Below are 16983 nucleotides of genomic sequence, written 5' to 3'. Positions count from 1 at the left end.
ACCCATACTCAAAATTGGTCCTCTGTTTTTTAACCCTTCTAAGTGCACACACACATTTTGAGTGAGGAGTTAGAGCACACTTACAAACACACAAACAGTGAATTTACAGCTGAAGCAGTGGGTGCTTATTTCAAGCCGCCACCATTTTAAAAAACGAAAGCGAGGCTGCGGAGGGAAGAAACCCAGAAGTATAGGATCAGCACTGTAACCATTGCATCAACATGCTGTGGACTACGAATCCAGCTGTTGTTGAGATTTCAAAACACAGATATGAAACTGGCTTTGACACCTGTGCCATAGGGTGTGAAGGCAAACGTCTCTCTGTTTATACACATTGTTCGTTTTGTCCATGTGTGAAAATTATCAAAGTATCTGTTTTCTTAAAATTTGCACAGCCCTTAAGTTGATTTTTTTAACCTTAAGTTAGGATTTTTGTCAAATATAGGCCACAACTGCCTTCTTTCAAGAGTTCACACTTAGCTGATGATTGTTAATAAGCTAGTTTGGCATGCTGTCCTGGGAGAGAACCCCGAGCTCATGAGAGCCTTGAGCCCGGGGCTCCCTCCTGTTGCAGGGCGAGAGAGGAGTTTGAGCCCGGGTAGATCTCAAGAACCCCCCACCCTCCTGCTGCGTGAGGGTTGCTAAGGTGATGCGTTGCTGACAGAATTGAATCGAATTTGGTGCTAATTTTGTTTAGTCAATTTACTTAAGTGTCATGTTTTTGGGAGTGTGGGAAAAAACCGGAACCCGAACCGGAGGCATTTTGCTGTGAGGCCGCAGTGCTAGCCACTGGGCCGCCGTGCTGCCCTGTAGACAAAGAGGAGGAGAAGGGGTGGAAGGGGGGAGACGAAGATAACTAAAAGTAAGGTGTTTGATTATTTATACTTGGTAGGAATAGTCTGATTGGTGGTTCATACATTAGCTTGAGTCAGGGCCAGCCGAGTCAATCATAAGCACGTGATCCTTTCGAAATTAGGTTATGAATAAACTTCACTTAAACTTCAAACTTATTTCGATCGCACTTATATGTTTTTCTCTCCTTTTTCATCTTTATTAACCTGTTTTAACACATTTTAATCTGTTTTTATACTATTTGTCTTTGTTTTTTTCTTATATACGTGTCTCTTTTATTTCTGTTTATGTGAAATGACACAATTCTTAAGATATTTTTGGACAACTTGATTCCATTGTGTTCATTTATTTTCTTTTCGGCTTAGTCCCTTTAATAATCTGGGGTCGCCACAGTGGAATGAACTGCCAACTTATCCAGCATATGTTTTACGCAGCAGGTGCCCTTCCAGCTGCAACCCATCACTGGGAAACATCCATACACACTCATTCACACACATACACTAGAAACAATTCATCAATAGCGCATGTTTTTGAATTTGTGGGGGAAACCGGAGCATCCAGAAGAAACTCACGCAAACACGGGCAGAACATGCAAACTCCATACAGAAATTCCAACTGGCCCAGCCGAAGCTCGACCCAGCGACCTTCTTGCTGTGAGGTGATTGATTGTGCTACCCACTGCGCCACCGTGCTGCCTGCATCATGTTCAATCCACTTAAACTTGTCAAAACCAATTCATTTAAATTGATTAATTTGTATAAATGAGTGATGTGGAATCCTGCATTTTGTACAATGTAAAGGCTAATTTACCTGATTAGTTTCTGCACCACTAAAAAGCAGATGTCACATGGGTCATGTTAAGGTGATTTACCACTGTGAAATGTTGAAAATGCCTGACAATGATGAAAAAAAAAATCCACATACTGTCTTTGCCGGTAAATCCTAAAAGGCATTTTTTCCTGTAAGTCCCATGTCCAGGCTGTGCTGTGACAAGCAGAGAAAGAGAGACGGCACAACATTGCCCACTTCTGGTCAGGGCCAGCATCTGCCATTGTTTCTGGAAAAGTCCAAAGCCACAGTCATTCTCATCCCGTGAATCATGTCGTCAACATCAGCCATCCTCCTGGTATAAAAACAAACTAGAGGAGGTTCAGTCCATCTGCGAACAAGAGGAAGAATCAAAGCAGGGTGAGTACAGACAGCACATTGCACTTGTGTTGTAATTTGATTTAACAGATAATTGCTTTTAGTATGTGCATTCATGTACGCCATTATTTATATTCAGAGTAAATTCATATTAGAGTAAATGCAATACCTTTTAATTATTAGTGAATAATGTACAGTGAAACTGCTATAACTACGCACTGCAGTATAAATGTAAACAAGATTCTGTCTGTGCTGCATTACTTGGCAAGGTATAACATAAACATATTTCTATTGCTTGTTTTTGATTGCAATCCACCCTCATGTGGTTAATATCATCCAAAAGTCAAACTAGGCTGAGTCGAGAGTCAGTGCATTCCCTAGGCAAATTTGTATTGATTTTTTTTTCATTACAGAGAGGAATTTGCCTCTTAGCCCCGAGCCGATGAGGCAAACTAAGCCAGGTCAACTGCATTCAGGATGCACACTGTGTCCTGGCAAGATATCATTAAACAATGCAAATCCCCTCACTCAGAACAGACCATCTGTCTGATACACTTTGTTCCTTATAAGCAGCACATGCCTGAGATGTGGATGCGCATTCCAAAACAAATATCGCAAGATTACGAATGAGATTAGCTCAAAACAAAAGATAAAATGGCATGTTAGCAATATACTTCAAGGCTGCTAGGTTATGGAGAAAGCATAACATTTAAAGGGATAATTCACACAAAAGCCATAATTTCCCCACCCTTTACTTGTTTCCAACAATTATTAGTTTCTGTTGAACACAAAAGATATTTAAAAAAAATGTTAAAAGCCTGTAATATTTAACGTCCATTGTATTTTTTTTTCATACTGCCGAAATCAATGTTTTCAGCTTCTAAATATTTTTTTTAAACTAAAGAATGAAACTCATAAAGCTTTGAAACCACTTAAGAGAGAAAATGTTCCTTTTTGGGTGAACCATCCCTTTAAAAATAAAATTTTTGTGCGGCTATTCTTATGTAACTAGGCTCCTGGCTCTGAATTGTGTGAAAATGGGTTTCTATGTACACTCACCGGTAGAAAAAAAGGAAACTTGTCCTCATGTCTGAGCCAAAGCTTTTATTATGTTTACTTTGACTCTGGTGTGAATGACGGCTTCACCGGCAGCTGTCGAGGACCAGCTGTGTGTAGAAATATCCAACATGATTAAAAATGCTTATTGAAAAGGGTAACCTACTCACAAACTCACAAAACAGAGATTACGTTTGGTCAGAAAAACCATTTAGAAAGACTTACTGAAGGAGATTTGTGCTCAAATCCATGTAATCTCCTAACGGAACATAAAACATTAAGAGCTCGTGAGTTTGCTACTTTTCCACTGATTGTGCATTTCAGATCAATTCGGTTTGATATTGGTTACTCCAAAAAATGAGTCGTTATTTACCTACCATTACTTAGTTATAAAGTATGATCTTATTCTGCATCCCTAATCCTACTCAAAACCTGAACCCAACTTCTACCGTACTAATAATTAATAAACGGCTAATTAGTGGTTAAAAACTTGTTACATCGGCGATTCATTCAAACCACTATGAATCAACTCTTTTATACATAAATCAATAGTTTTAATCATGGTGCACTTTCAGATTTAAGCCTTAGCTGGATATTTCAGTTCACTTAGAGCTGTGATACACACTACATGGAAGGTCATACATGTCAAAAACTCATAATAGGGGCTCTTTAACATTTTTGCTAATGATGTAAAACGGCTGAAAATAAAACCATTTCAAAAACATGGTGCAAAATAGCGCAATAATCAGTTTCTTGCTGTTCTCAGAAAACACTGAGGTCACAGAAAGACAAATTCACTGCTACTATTTGTTTCAAAGCTACAATATAAATAGATGCACGGATATAATGGATCGATCGTAACCCGCTGGAGTGTATCTTACACAAACTGCAAACCACACACAATACAGGGCTTGCAAATGTCACAAACTTGCTGAGTCACTTTCAGCACAGCTTAATTAAATAAAAAAAAGTTTCACTATTGAGTGACCTACTATTTCTCTGACCTCTGTTTACAGTGTTAAGCAGCTTTTAATCAAGACTCTTGCAGACACCAATGATGAAGGTCTTGTGGTCTCTGCTGGGGCTGTTTCTCCTCTACCTCTCCACCGAATGTTTGCTGCCACCATCTAAAGAAGAGCTTAACCGTGAGTGTGTTTTATTCAAACATTGCAGACATGATAAAAAGCACAAGAATAAAATGAGCCAGTTATTGTATTTTGGCAGAGATGTCGCAAGTTGGTGAGAAATACCTGGACAGGCAGATTGAAAATGCCATCAGTGGAGTGAAGGAGATGAAGACTGTGATGGAGCGATCCGAAGAGGAGCACAAGAGGATGCTGTCAGAGATGGAGAAAACCCAAAAAGAGAAAGAGGTGAAATATAGAGCTTATAATTTCCCTATATATTTATTAGGTACATACAGTAATGTACTGGAATGAACAAGAACAATGAAATACAATTAAAAATGACTATGTTGGCATAAAGTATTGAGCTTTAATATTGATTCAATTAAACTGTGAATTGTAAAAGAATAATCAATATTACATTTATAAGTTGAAATAATGGATCTAAAATGATGTAGAACAATCACTATATGGAATACTATTATTATCAAATATTAATAATATAATAAAATATTAAATATTTCTGTATAAAATAAACATGGATCTAAACAATTATGTAGAATAGAGACAATTTTAGTCGTCAGAGTAATGACAATTATGAAATAATACATTTTAACGTTTATAAATTAAGATGAAATGACCAATAGTGTTTATGAAGTAAATAAAATAAACATAGATACAAATCAAGGCTGTAGATTTGCTCTTGACATTAGTGAGGAAATATATCCCTTTTTATCTTATATAATAGTTTGTATATTTATGTATTGTGGCTGTTTCCTTCTATAGTTTGGTTGGATTTATGTGACTTATTTCACTTATTTAATTTATTTATTCTGTCTTGTGTTTTTGTGTTTCTGTGTTTTGTGTGTTATGGCAGTCATTACGTAAGCAATTTCCTGCGGGATCAATAAAGTTTTCTAAGTCTAAGTCTTAAGGGAACGCATAGAACAGCACAAATTCTCTTTGGCGCTTTTAAAAACATGAATAAAGGCTTTAGATACTTAATAATACAAATAACTGAAGCACATCCCATGCTGCAAAAGTCAATTACATGATTTTACTGCAATCAGGCTTTGTTTTTTGGTATGAATGTAGATAAATTTAAAGAGGATGTGATGCAATCTATTATTTTAAGAATGTATTTATTTTAATAATATATAAATATTATCGTTTTGATTGTCTGCAGAGCAAACCACTGTTATACAATGACTTGCCTTATTACCCTAACTTGCCTAGTTAACCTAATTAACCGCTTAAATGTCACTTGAAAAATCTTTAAAAAAATAGTAAAATATTATTTACTGTCATAATCGAAACAAAAACCAGAAGACTCAGGGACCTCTCAAAGAGGACTCTTTATTGAGCACATGCTGATTGAACTGCAGTCATTCAAGTCTGACTGGGGCAATTTTATTGTTGTAAACATTTGCAAATCTGCCAATACATCGAGACAGATTTTCGAATAAATGCACTCAGACGGATTCTCAAAACTGCATCGAGACAGATTTTCTTACAAATGCATTCAGAAAGATTTTCTTACAAATCATTCAGATGGATTTTATCAGAAAATGGTGGAGGCAGATTATCTCACATGAGTTCATTCAGATTTTCTCACAAATTAACTTGGACCATTTCCTACACAAAGACAGCGCCCTCTATGGGTCAATTTATGATACTCTCCTGGGAAAAGCCTGAAACCAGTGCTAAGTACAGCTGACCATGAGTGGTGAACACGTTTCACTAATTATGTTAGGTTTTCACACTGTCTACTCTAATATAAAATAAACAAATAAATATTAATATTGAATAATTTTGACATTACTGTAATAGATCAGTACAACTCAACAGTGAAAAGGCTCCTAAAAACAGACATTCTTTTATAATATATATATATATATATATATATATATATATATATATATATATATATATATATATATATATTTTTTTTTTTTTTTTTTTTTTTTTCAGTGTAGATCTAATCACCAATATTAATTAATTAATAACCAGTAGTATATTTATAGTGTAACATGAACATGGATAAAAAGATGTATTATAATAAAATATAATATAAAATATAAAAAAACAGACTCAATAGAATATTAATAAATAAACAAATTGTGGATTTGAGCTACACAATCTACAGTACATCAATAGCTTAACATTTTAATCTGAACTTAATAATAAAATATTATTTAGATAATTTATTATTTACAAATGAACTAATTATAAACTGATTGTTATTTCATAAAGATGTACATTAGCCTAGACTAGACTTTTATTTCAAATTTGGTGCTAAAATAGGTATAAATATTAGCACATAAAAATATCTCAATGCTAACTAAATGTAATCAATTAACTGGGAAAATATAACATTTTAATTCACCTCCAGTGTCTAGTCTTAATGTTTCTATGCTGTTCTTTCGATAAGAATGCCCTGAAGACGGCTCAGGAGATGAAGGAGAAGCTCAGCGAGGAGCAGAGTGTGTGTAATGAAACCATGGAGGCTTTGTGGGAAGAGTGTAAGCCCTGCTTGAGGAAGACCTGTGTGAAGTTTTACTCACGCACCTGCAGAAGCGGATCCGGCCTGGTGGGACGTCAGGTAAAAAATCTGCACAAACAACCTTGAAATAACCCTGACTCCATTCCTCTGCTAGTCCGGTCATTCTTTATTCTGTGTATACCCCTTTAAGCAATACAAATTGATTGTTTCGATGCAGCATCACATAGAAAACAGGCAATAATCAAAAAGAAAATCAAGGTAACACTTAACAATAAGGTTTAATTAGTTAATATATTTACTAGCATGAACTAAGAATGAACAATATGAAAACACTTTATTTTACAATGTCATTGTTACACTTGTTCTAAACAAAAACTAAACTAAAACAACTAAAGCCAACCCTTATCCTAACCATAACCATAGAGTAAGCACATTAAATAATATTACACAATACTTAAATATGCCGTTACAATGTAAAAAAATTGGATGACAACAATGTCTACAGCATTTATTAAATCACAGTTCATGTCAGCAATTACTAATGCATTATTAATATTCAATCCTGTGATTGCACTCCATATTAACAGTAACTACCAATGAACAACTGTATTCTCAATAAGTAACATTAACAGATACTGTAACACTGTAATAAATGTTTACTCTAATAAATGTTCATTTCCTAACATCTACTCTATTGTAACACTTAGAATCTTACTCATTGTCTTTTAACAGAGATATTTGTTCTGAATTGAGCCGAATCATTTTGAACTAATAAGAACTACGCCAGCATTCTATTAACATCATACTCTGACCTCATTTCTATACACTCCACATATACTAATGTGGTATAATTTTTATTAACGTTTAAAAAAGAATTAATTTTACACAAATTTTTTTTAGAAAAACCAGCATCACAATATCAACTTCATATAAATGCCACAAGGTTGTTTGTTTGATTGCTTCACCTTAGTTAATTTTATTGATTTATTTATTCATTCACTCATTCATTTAACTTCAGTGAGAGAATTCTAGCCTGTGTTGGGCTGAACAAGTGTATTGAAGTCAGGTTAAATGTGAAGTGGATATGTGATGTAATGATCAACTCTAATAGAGGCTCTGTATCTGGATATGTTAAATGGTTAATCTGAGGAAATTAGTCTACCTTTATTACTGTGTAATTCCATAGAAAGTGTGAAGCTGCCTGGTTGGTTCCTGTCACACGACTTGTAATGTTTTAATTCTAAAATGTTTTGATTTTTTAACTCGTGGTGCCTGGAAAATGTGAGCGTGACATACCGCATGTGTATCCCCTTCTATTTACACTGTGAACTTGCGCGTCTCCATTTGAAATAACGAAACTACGCACACAAAAGATGCTCTATGTAAAAGTCAACTTTTGTTGACCTGCAATATTAGACTTGCGCATTGCAAGACCCTGTTTGTGGTTTAATTTAAATTAAATATTAAATATATTTAAATTAAATGGACCTATCAAATAAGTCCAGCATGTGGCCCGGGGGTCGTAAAATGAGCAGGCCTGACATAAAATAAGTCTGTAAAATAAAAGAAAATGTACTGGCAGATTATTACAAGGTTTTTGTACCATAATATACAATACCAACCTAGACAATATATCACTTTAAACTATTAAAAATGTTAATAAAAGTAACTTTTTTCTAACATTTTAAGGTTAAAAGTTGTTGGAAGCTGCTTATTTACGGATATTTATTTTACACTGTAGTTAGTTTATTGATAATTCATTTCAATACAATACAAATGGTAATTGTTAAGAGTATATAATTACCTCATCTAATCAAACCAGCAGGTAAGAGCCAAAAGCAACGATCCCTCTCTCTCTTTGTCCATCTTTTTAGCTGGAGGAGATTTTGAACAGGACTTCTCCCATCTCCATCTTCATAAACGGCCAGAGCATCGAGACCCTGCTGAGTGAGGATCAGCAGCAGACCAGACACTTCCAGGACCTGGAGGAAAGTTACACTGAGGTTTCAGATGGAGTGGAAAATATGTTTACGGACAGCATGAAGGTGTTTGACCACATGCAGATGTTCCACCATCCCGGCTTCTTCCCCAGTAGATTCCAGTTTCCCAGTATGTTTGGTGGGCATGAGGGCTCCACCCATGCTGGCCGCATCTATAGGTCTCCAATGCATGACTCCTTGTTTCACAGCCTCCAAAGCTTGTTCAGGCCTATGGAGAGATCCATGAGCATGTTTGGAAAAAATGAAGAGAGGAACTTCACCTCAGAAGGTACATTTCAGAATCAGCATGAAAAATGGCAGATTGATAACTACATAACAATTTATCATTTTAAAAATGGTGGTTCATTCCACTGTGGTGACCCCTAATAAAAAAGGGACTAAGCTGAAGGAGAATGAATAAATGATGTGAAGAGTTTATATGCAAAAACCCCCAAGTGCTGTCACAAATGTTCAATCAAAATGTGCATTTTTATCAGGCTTTTGTGTGTAGATTAAGTAATTTTACTTTTAGTACAAATAATTGGTTATGTTCATTGCTTTTAAAGTGAGATAACTGATAATGAACAAGAGAGTGAAAAAAACATCAGAGGAAAATTTCAGTTGCTACTAATGTTTTTGCATCTAAACTCTTTTTATAATCAACTACGTATTGATACAGACCTGTATGATTTATTTATTTATTTTTGTTGTGAAAAATGGAGAAAGATATTCTAAAGAATGTTGTCACAGTTTGAGTTCCCATGGACTTCATTTATTATTTTGTGTGTGTCTGTCTGTGCAATAGAAGTCAATGGAAACTGAACATATTTATTTACCAAAATGTATTTGGTCACACTTTACGATAAGGTGGTATTAGTCAACATGATCAAACAATGAACTAAACATTTATTACAGTATTTACTAATCTTTAGTTAATTAAAATGTTGTTTTGAGGCACAGTGCATTAACTAATGTTAACAAGCATGAATTTGGATTTTAATAATGCATTAGTAAATGATGAATAAATGTTTTGTAAGTATAGCTAATGCTAATAAATACACTTCCTGACAAAAGACTTGTTGTCTATGCAAGTTTTATGAACAACTAATGACTTGACTTGTAGTTGATCATTTGGTGTCAGAAGTGGCAAATTAAAATATGACCATGCCAAGATTCTTTGGATTTATCTTAAATGCCTCCTATTTCATCTTAACCCAGACATGCTCAATAATGTTCATGTCTAGTGACTAGGCTGGCCAATCCTGGAGCACCTTGACTTTCTATGCCTTCAGGAACTTTTATGTGGAGGCTGAAGTATGAGGAGGGCTATCCTGCTGAAGAATTTGCCCTCTCGTGTTGTTTGTAATGTAATGGGCAGCACAAATGTCTTAATACCCCAGGCTGTTGATGTTGCCATTCTCTCTACAGATATCTCACACGCCCCCAAACTGAATGCAACACCAAACCATGATTTTTCCTTCACCAAACTTGACTGATTCTCTGAAAATCTTGGGTCCATGTGGGTTCCAATTGGTCTTCAGCAGTATTTGTGATGATTGGGATGCAGTTCATCAGATAATTCATCGGGAAAATCTTCCTTCTGCCACTATTTCAAATGATCAATTAGAAGTCAAGTTATTATTTGTTGCTCTTACAACAACAAGACTTTTATCACACTATCTGTCTAGTTACAGATCATTCATTCATTTAATTTGTTAACGTATATTTACAGGTTGGAAATTGAATGAGAAAGTTACTACAGATGATAAGATGACTTGCAAGGAAATCCGTCGCAATTCTTTCGGCTGCGTCAAACTGAAAGACGAGTGTGAAAAATGTCAACAGATCCAGCATATTGGTGAGTGCGATATTGATCTGGTGTTATATTATCGAACATGAAACATGGGATTAATTTGATATGAGAATCGCATGGTATTTAACAATTAGAGCCTCGTTTTCTTCTTTAGACTGTTCTGGAAAGAGGCCCCTGGAAGGGCCCCTAAAGGAGGAGCTGGAGAGGGCTCTGGGCAAGGCAGAGGAATTCACCCAAGAGTTCAACAACCTGTTAAATATATTCCAGGAGCAGATGTTCAACACCTCAAGTCTGCTCGACCTGTTCAACAAGCAGTTCGGCTGGGTTTCCTCTCTCGCCAACCATACCCAAAATGAAGACGGCTTCTTTCAGATACAGGCAGTAGGTGTTACGGATTCATTCATTCATTATTTACACACCTTCCACTTGTTCTAAACCTGCTTGAGTTTCTTTATTTTGCTGAATACAGTCATGAAAACTGGTAGCCACAGGTATTGTTTCCTACTACAGATGTAAAAAGCTACCGTTTTCCTGCATTCCTTAAATATTTCTGGTGTTAAACAAAAGAAAAAAAATCTCATACACCCAGAGAAATGCAAGTATTTTTGCTATAGTTTCTGCCAGACACAGAGCAAATTTTCACATGTTGATTACGTGGCAAGTGCCCTTGCAGCCATCTGGAAATGAGGTGTCTTGAGGCATATTTTTGGCATGCTGCCATTTTAAGGCAGCTGAAAACAATTGCACCATTGACTAACCTGGACAAGTCTATGAAGCGGTATTTTTAGCATTGTAGCATGCGCCTATGGGTGCAAAATGCATGTACACTCTGCTTTTTACACAAAAAGATTAGTACAGCAGCACACAAGCACGCCAACTATTAAAAAATAAAACAAGGTATTATTTTATTATTGTGTATAAGATAACAGTGCCTACAAGTCATGGATAGTTCTTGTATAAGAAATATCTATTTGTAATAATGACAAATGATATTGGCTAATTATTTGAGCACTTTGTATTGTAACGGTTTCCTCACTGGAGCAAGTCTTTGAAAGCTGGAAAACTCTTTAAAATTCCAACAACTGGCTCTCAAAAGTTTAATTCACGCATAAAAGTGCTATTATTTACTTATAGTAACAGTAAAGAAGTTTTTTTTTTTTTAGCTGAAACCGTTGTCCTCTAGTATCCATATAATGGAGCTCAAATGGAGCCATCACTTTGAGGTTTAAAAAAACATATGCATGCAAAACATAATTACCACCCACAGCTCCTGATGACCCATTGTGAAGTGAAACAATCGCCCAGTGCAAAACACAGAACATGACCATTAACTTTAATACCTGTTATTCACAACCTGAGCTATTCATGATCACAAATTTTCTGTCTGTGGTAAACAAACCCAAGAACATCATCTCTTGTGATTTTGTATCCACAAGTGTATCATTACATAACAAGACTCTTCTAATATATACTTAATGAACATGCTAAGAAACCATTCACATAAGTTTTGAATAACAGACAATAAAGTTGTAAAAGTTTTTTTTTTTCCCACCAAGTGATCGTTTTGCTTCATAAGACCATAAGACCTCAGTGCATCATCAGAAGGTGCAGGTAGTGATATTTGGCATGCATTTAGTATGCATCTTAGGATGTGTAAGTAATGGGTGAGTAAATGGGCAATATGCACACAGACTTTTAATTTCAGTCATCTAGCTCGAGGGCTTCCGGTTAATTGTCATCCCATACAAAATTGCCACATTTCAGCTCTGATTTTATAAAAAAAAAAAACACACAAAAAAACCCAGCGATCTTCACTGCAAGGCTGAGATACGAAATAAAGTGGGTATCAGAACAGGGGAGGGGGGTGTTTTTTTTTTTTTTTTTTTGAATTGATATGTTTCATTATATAGGTTTTTCAGCCTGTATGTTTTGATAACAATTAATAAAAAAGTGGGTATCAGAACAAACATGAAGCACTGCATTAAGTTATATTTTTCCACGCAATGTCTCAATTTCACCCCAGTATTTTCAATAGAATTTTTTCAGCTGGCCTGCTGCTAATGACGGCACCTGTGTTTAAAGTCTTTCTTCTTTTTATGCGTTAACAACCAAAATGATGCTTAAGTCTATTTAACTAATTGTATTTGAATTACATTACAACATCGATGTTGTAAAAGGAACCTTATGAAATTAAAAATAGTCACATAAAGCTTTCACCGGAAGTTCATCATTGTCTGAAAAACACTAGCCGTGCATATACTCCATTTAAATTTTAGGGTGAACTATGCCTTTAATTATGCAGTTGAGAACAGTTGTAAGATCTTTTGCTATGCAGATCACTCAAATGCCATTGCTTTTTGTGCAGGTGATGTCCAAAGGCTCAGATAATGCAGAGAATCCTGCTGACACCAGAGTGTCTGTCAAACTGTTTGACGGGCCTGATATGATCTACACAGTGCCAGGAGATATTCCCTGGAGCGACCCAAAATTCTCTGAAGTGGTGGCACAGGAAGCTTTGGATCGCTACAAACAGAACGCTGTGTGAGTCTTTACATACATTTGAAGTCAGAATTATTAGCCCTCCTGTATATTTTTCTTTTCTGAATTTATGTTTAACAGAAGGAATTTATGTTTGCCAATTTGTTTTTCAACACTTCTAAACATAATAGTTTTAATAACTTATTTTTCATAACTGATTGATATCTTTGCCATGATGACAGCATACTATTTTAATAGATCATTTTTAGGATACTAGTATTCAGTTTTAAGTGACATTTAAAGGCTTAACTAGGCAAGTTAGGGTTATTGAACTGGTCATTGTATAACAGTGAGACAATAACAAGGACAATAACATTAAGGGGCCTAATAATTGATAATAAAATTACCATTAAATAAAAAAATTTTGAAACAGTGATTCATGCCTTCATAACAACATGTCTGGATTACTGTAACTCTCTATTATGGTATTCTCTCTCTCGTCTGCAGCTGGTACAAAACGCAGCTGTTAGACTACTCTGTGGCACCCGCAAGTATGAGTCGGTAACTTTTATTTTAGCTGCGATTCCCTGGGTACCCATTAAATACAGAATTGATTGGAAAAAATTATTATTTGTTTACAAAGCTGTCGATAATCTTGCTCCTTCTTCTCCATCTGAAATCTTATGATTTCAATTTATTCACCGTGCCTAGAACGCCTTAAAAAATAAGGTGACTGAGCATTAGCTGTTGCTGGTCCTAAACTCTAGAACACTCTACCAATTCCCATTAGACTCTTTCCCCCTCCATTTCTGTGTTTAAACCCGTTTTAAAGACCTATTTATTTCCTCTCGCTCTTAATACTCCTTGATCATTGTTTTATTACTTTTATTTGTTCAATGTGTTTCTTTTATATTCTGCTCTATTCTCTGCCTTTAGTACTCCTATACAGGACTTTGGTTAACTTTAGTTGTTTTTAAATGTGCTCTATAAATAAATATTGTATTGTATTGTAAACTGCTTTTATTGTAGCCGATATAAAAACAAAAAAGACTTTCTCCAACCACTACCCGTCTGTGTTAATCATGTTATGTCTGACTGTTCTGTTTTAAATATAGTGTTACCTCAGGGATGTGTATTATCACCTATTTTATTTTTGTTTACATTAATGAACTGCAGTGCAATAATAATGATGCTCTCACTCATAAAGATGCTGATGATCTGGCATTGGTTTCCTGTCAGGAAGAAATGAAAAGCTCCTTATATCTTAAATATATTCATAGTATTACAGACTGGTTTGGCAAAAGTTCATTACACCTAAATATTGGGAAAACTAAAGAGTCAAACAAGAGCAGTAGATACTAGACTTTATAAACCAGTCATCATAAACAGACAAATAGTAGAGTAGGTCTTAAATTTGAAGGATTTAGGCACACTTATTGGCAATAAACTGAATGTAGAGGCTGTTTATAAGAAGGCAAGTCAGCGCCTCTGTCTCCTCCTTAAATTGAAAAGTTTCAGTGTTGGTACACAGACTTTAAACAAGGCATATAGATCATTTATAGAGTGTCCTCACATATAATATTGATTTATGGTTTGGTAACACAACACTTAAACAGAAGAAAAAAGTATTGCAAATTATCAATCAGGCAAATAAGATTACTGGTCACAAACAAATTTCACTGCAGATTCTATTTGACTCTTTATGGAAAAAAAACACCAATTGCGATTTTTACAAATAATACACATCCCCCTTCACTCGGCTTTTGAATTGTTACCATTAGAACGCAGGTTTAGAATTCCCGAAGAAATGCTTAACAAAAGTCATTTATCCCAATGGCAGTTGTTGTTTTAAATCAGATCACTGTTTGAAGTGAATGGGGTGGTTGCCAAGAATGATCTGCAGTAGCTTGTATGGAGCCAATTTGGTTTTTAAACTTTTAACTTATGTTGTTGTCTTGATGAGTGTTGTTATTGTGTGATTGTTGTATGCATGCAACTGTTGTTTTAAATCCATTGTTAAATTTCCTTTCTGTGGCAAGCAGAATAGACAATAAATTTTAAACTTAAATAAAACAACCAAGACTTTCTCCCGAAGAAAAAAAATATTTAAAAAATACTGTGAAAAATTGCTCTGTTAAACATCATTTGGGAAATATAAAAAAATAAATGTAAAAAATTCACAGAAGGGCTAATAATTCTGACTTTAACTGCAAGTCTAATGCATTTGAATAAGTTTTAAATTTTATCATGATCAAGAAAATGACACCTCTACATTGTTTTCCTTTTCAGAATCACAAAGCTATAGGATTCCCGAGAACAGACACTTCCAATCAAGAAAATATGTTCTCCAAGAAATCTGAAAAGCCCTCCAATATCCTTGCAGTATGAATTACAACACATTATTATACCAAGAAATATTGTACTCAAGTAGCTGGAAATCAGATGTCTAGCATCATTCCTGCTGTTCTCATCCTGCTTCACATTCAGGGTCGCTACGGAGATTGTTTAGAATAAGTGCTTGTGTAATGAGCTTATAATCGAATGCATTGTCAATCATCAATAAAACACACCAAATCCAGACTGCAGTTTTACTTACATATTGATGAAGGCTCAACTCCTGTAATCATTCGCCTTCTTCCAGTGCTGGAACGTCTGACCTCCATCCAAAAAGATATCTTTAAAGGCTGCAGACACATCTCTTCTATTTCACCACCTTACTATGAAGTGCACTTAAAAATGAATTATTCCTGCTCTGCTCTGCTTTTGCACTTCTCTGGAAATTTTTATGATAGCACAATTAATTTGCAATAATTTCACTCTTAGAATAATATTAAATCAATTATTATTAATTAATAAATTCATTATGCTGGCTGAAAATAAATGTTAAAATAATGAATAACTCATTCACTTATATGTAAAAAGTGGACACTATTGCGTACATCTGTTTGAAATATTAAAATCACCAAATCACATATCAGTGAACATCTGCTAATGTTTAAATTAAATATCAAAAGTGAAGTTTATTTATAAACTAACTTGGAGAGGATCACGTGTTTATGATTGACCGCTGCTGGTCCCGCATTAGCTACTGCATGATTCACCAATCGGGTGATTCCTAACTCCTTATAAATAACCAGAGCTCCTTACCTCAGTCATCTTCGGTTTGAAGAAAACCCCCTTCCACCCCTACTCATCCTTTCTTTTCCTCGATAGGGCGGCACAGCAGCCCAATGGTTAGCACTGTTGCCTCACAGCTAGAATGTCACTGGTCCAAGTCTCTCGAGGATCTTATGGGCTCAGGGCTTTCTCTCAAAACAGCATGCCAAACACGCTCTATAATCCATCATCAGCTAAGTGTGAACTCTTGAAATGTTTATAAAAAAGACAGATAAAAAAACAATAATATTCCAGGATCAGTTCTGTGGGTGAATATGCCTTGTTGAGGGTTTACCTAAATACAAATGTATAAGCGTGGCCTACTATGTTAGGTGTGCCACAGAATGTTTAATCAAATCTTTGCACTTTACATGTAAATCACACACTTCATCCGCGTTTGCTTACTGCACAGGCTGCAAAACATTTCCCCCTACTTCCATGCAATGGTTGGATTGTGAGGGCACAGGTGAGATGTAATTTTTCGAGAGACACTCAAATACATCACATGCACTGCGTATGCAATGTCTATAAGTCATGTAAAACAATAAATTGCAAACTGAAATAAATATAATTTAATTATATGGTTTGGAATTTGATGCTTTATTAGATTATTTAATTTTTTTGCTAGTATTTTGCGTTTAATTAAGAATATTACTGGGTCAAAAAATTTGAGACTTGTTGATTTTGTGTGGATTTAGCGATCGCGGAATCGCAAAAAGCTAAGGGGTCTGGTTAAGTGATTATGACATTAAAAAAGAGGCGTGGCACCCAACCCCACACCTAAACCCAACCGTCATTGGGGGATGAGCCAATCGTACAAATTCATTCAAATTAGACACTAATCAAAAAGTTACGAATTGCCATGAGATTTTGTTG

The 16983-nt window shown here is 35.3% G+C and overlaps 1 protein-coding gene across 1 annotated transcript; it reads left to right on the top strand.

Moving 5' to 3' along the window:
• The first annotated feature begins 1936 nt into the window (after positions 1-1936).
• Positions 1937-15529, top strand: clu (clusterin). The gene is given in 9 exon segments (NM_200802.2): positions 1937-2040; positions 4071-4199; positions 4279-4427; positions 6610-6780; positions 8556-8949; positions 10393-10518; positions 10628-10854; positions 12839-13014; positions 15241-15529. Coding segments are annotated over 8 exon segments (1347 nt in total). The 5' UTR covers positions 1937-2040; positions 4071-4111; the 3' UTR covers positions 15257-15529.
• Positions 15530-16983: the final 1454 nt, after the last annotated feature.

This window comes from Danio rerio, chromosome 20 (genome assembly GCF_052040795.2).
Source record: "Danio rerio strain M-AB ecotype USA chromosome 20, GRCz13ab, whole genome shotgun sequence".
In the NCBI taxonomy this organism is placed as follows: domain Eukaryota; kingdom Metazoa; phylum Chordata; class Actinopteri; order Cypriniformes; family Danionidae; genus Danio; species Danio rerio.
This window is presented reverse-complemented; position numbering and strand designations above follow the sequence as displayed.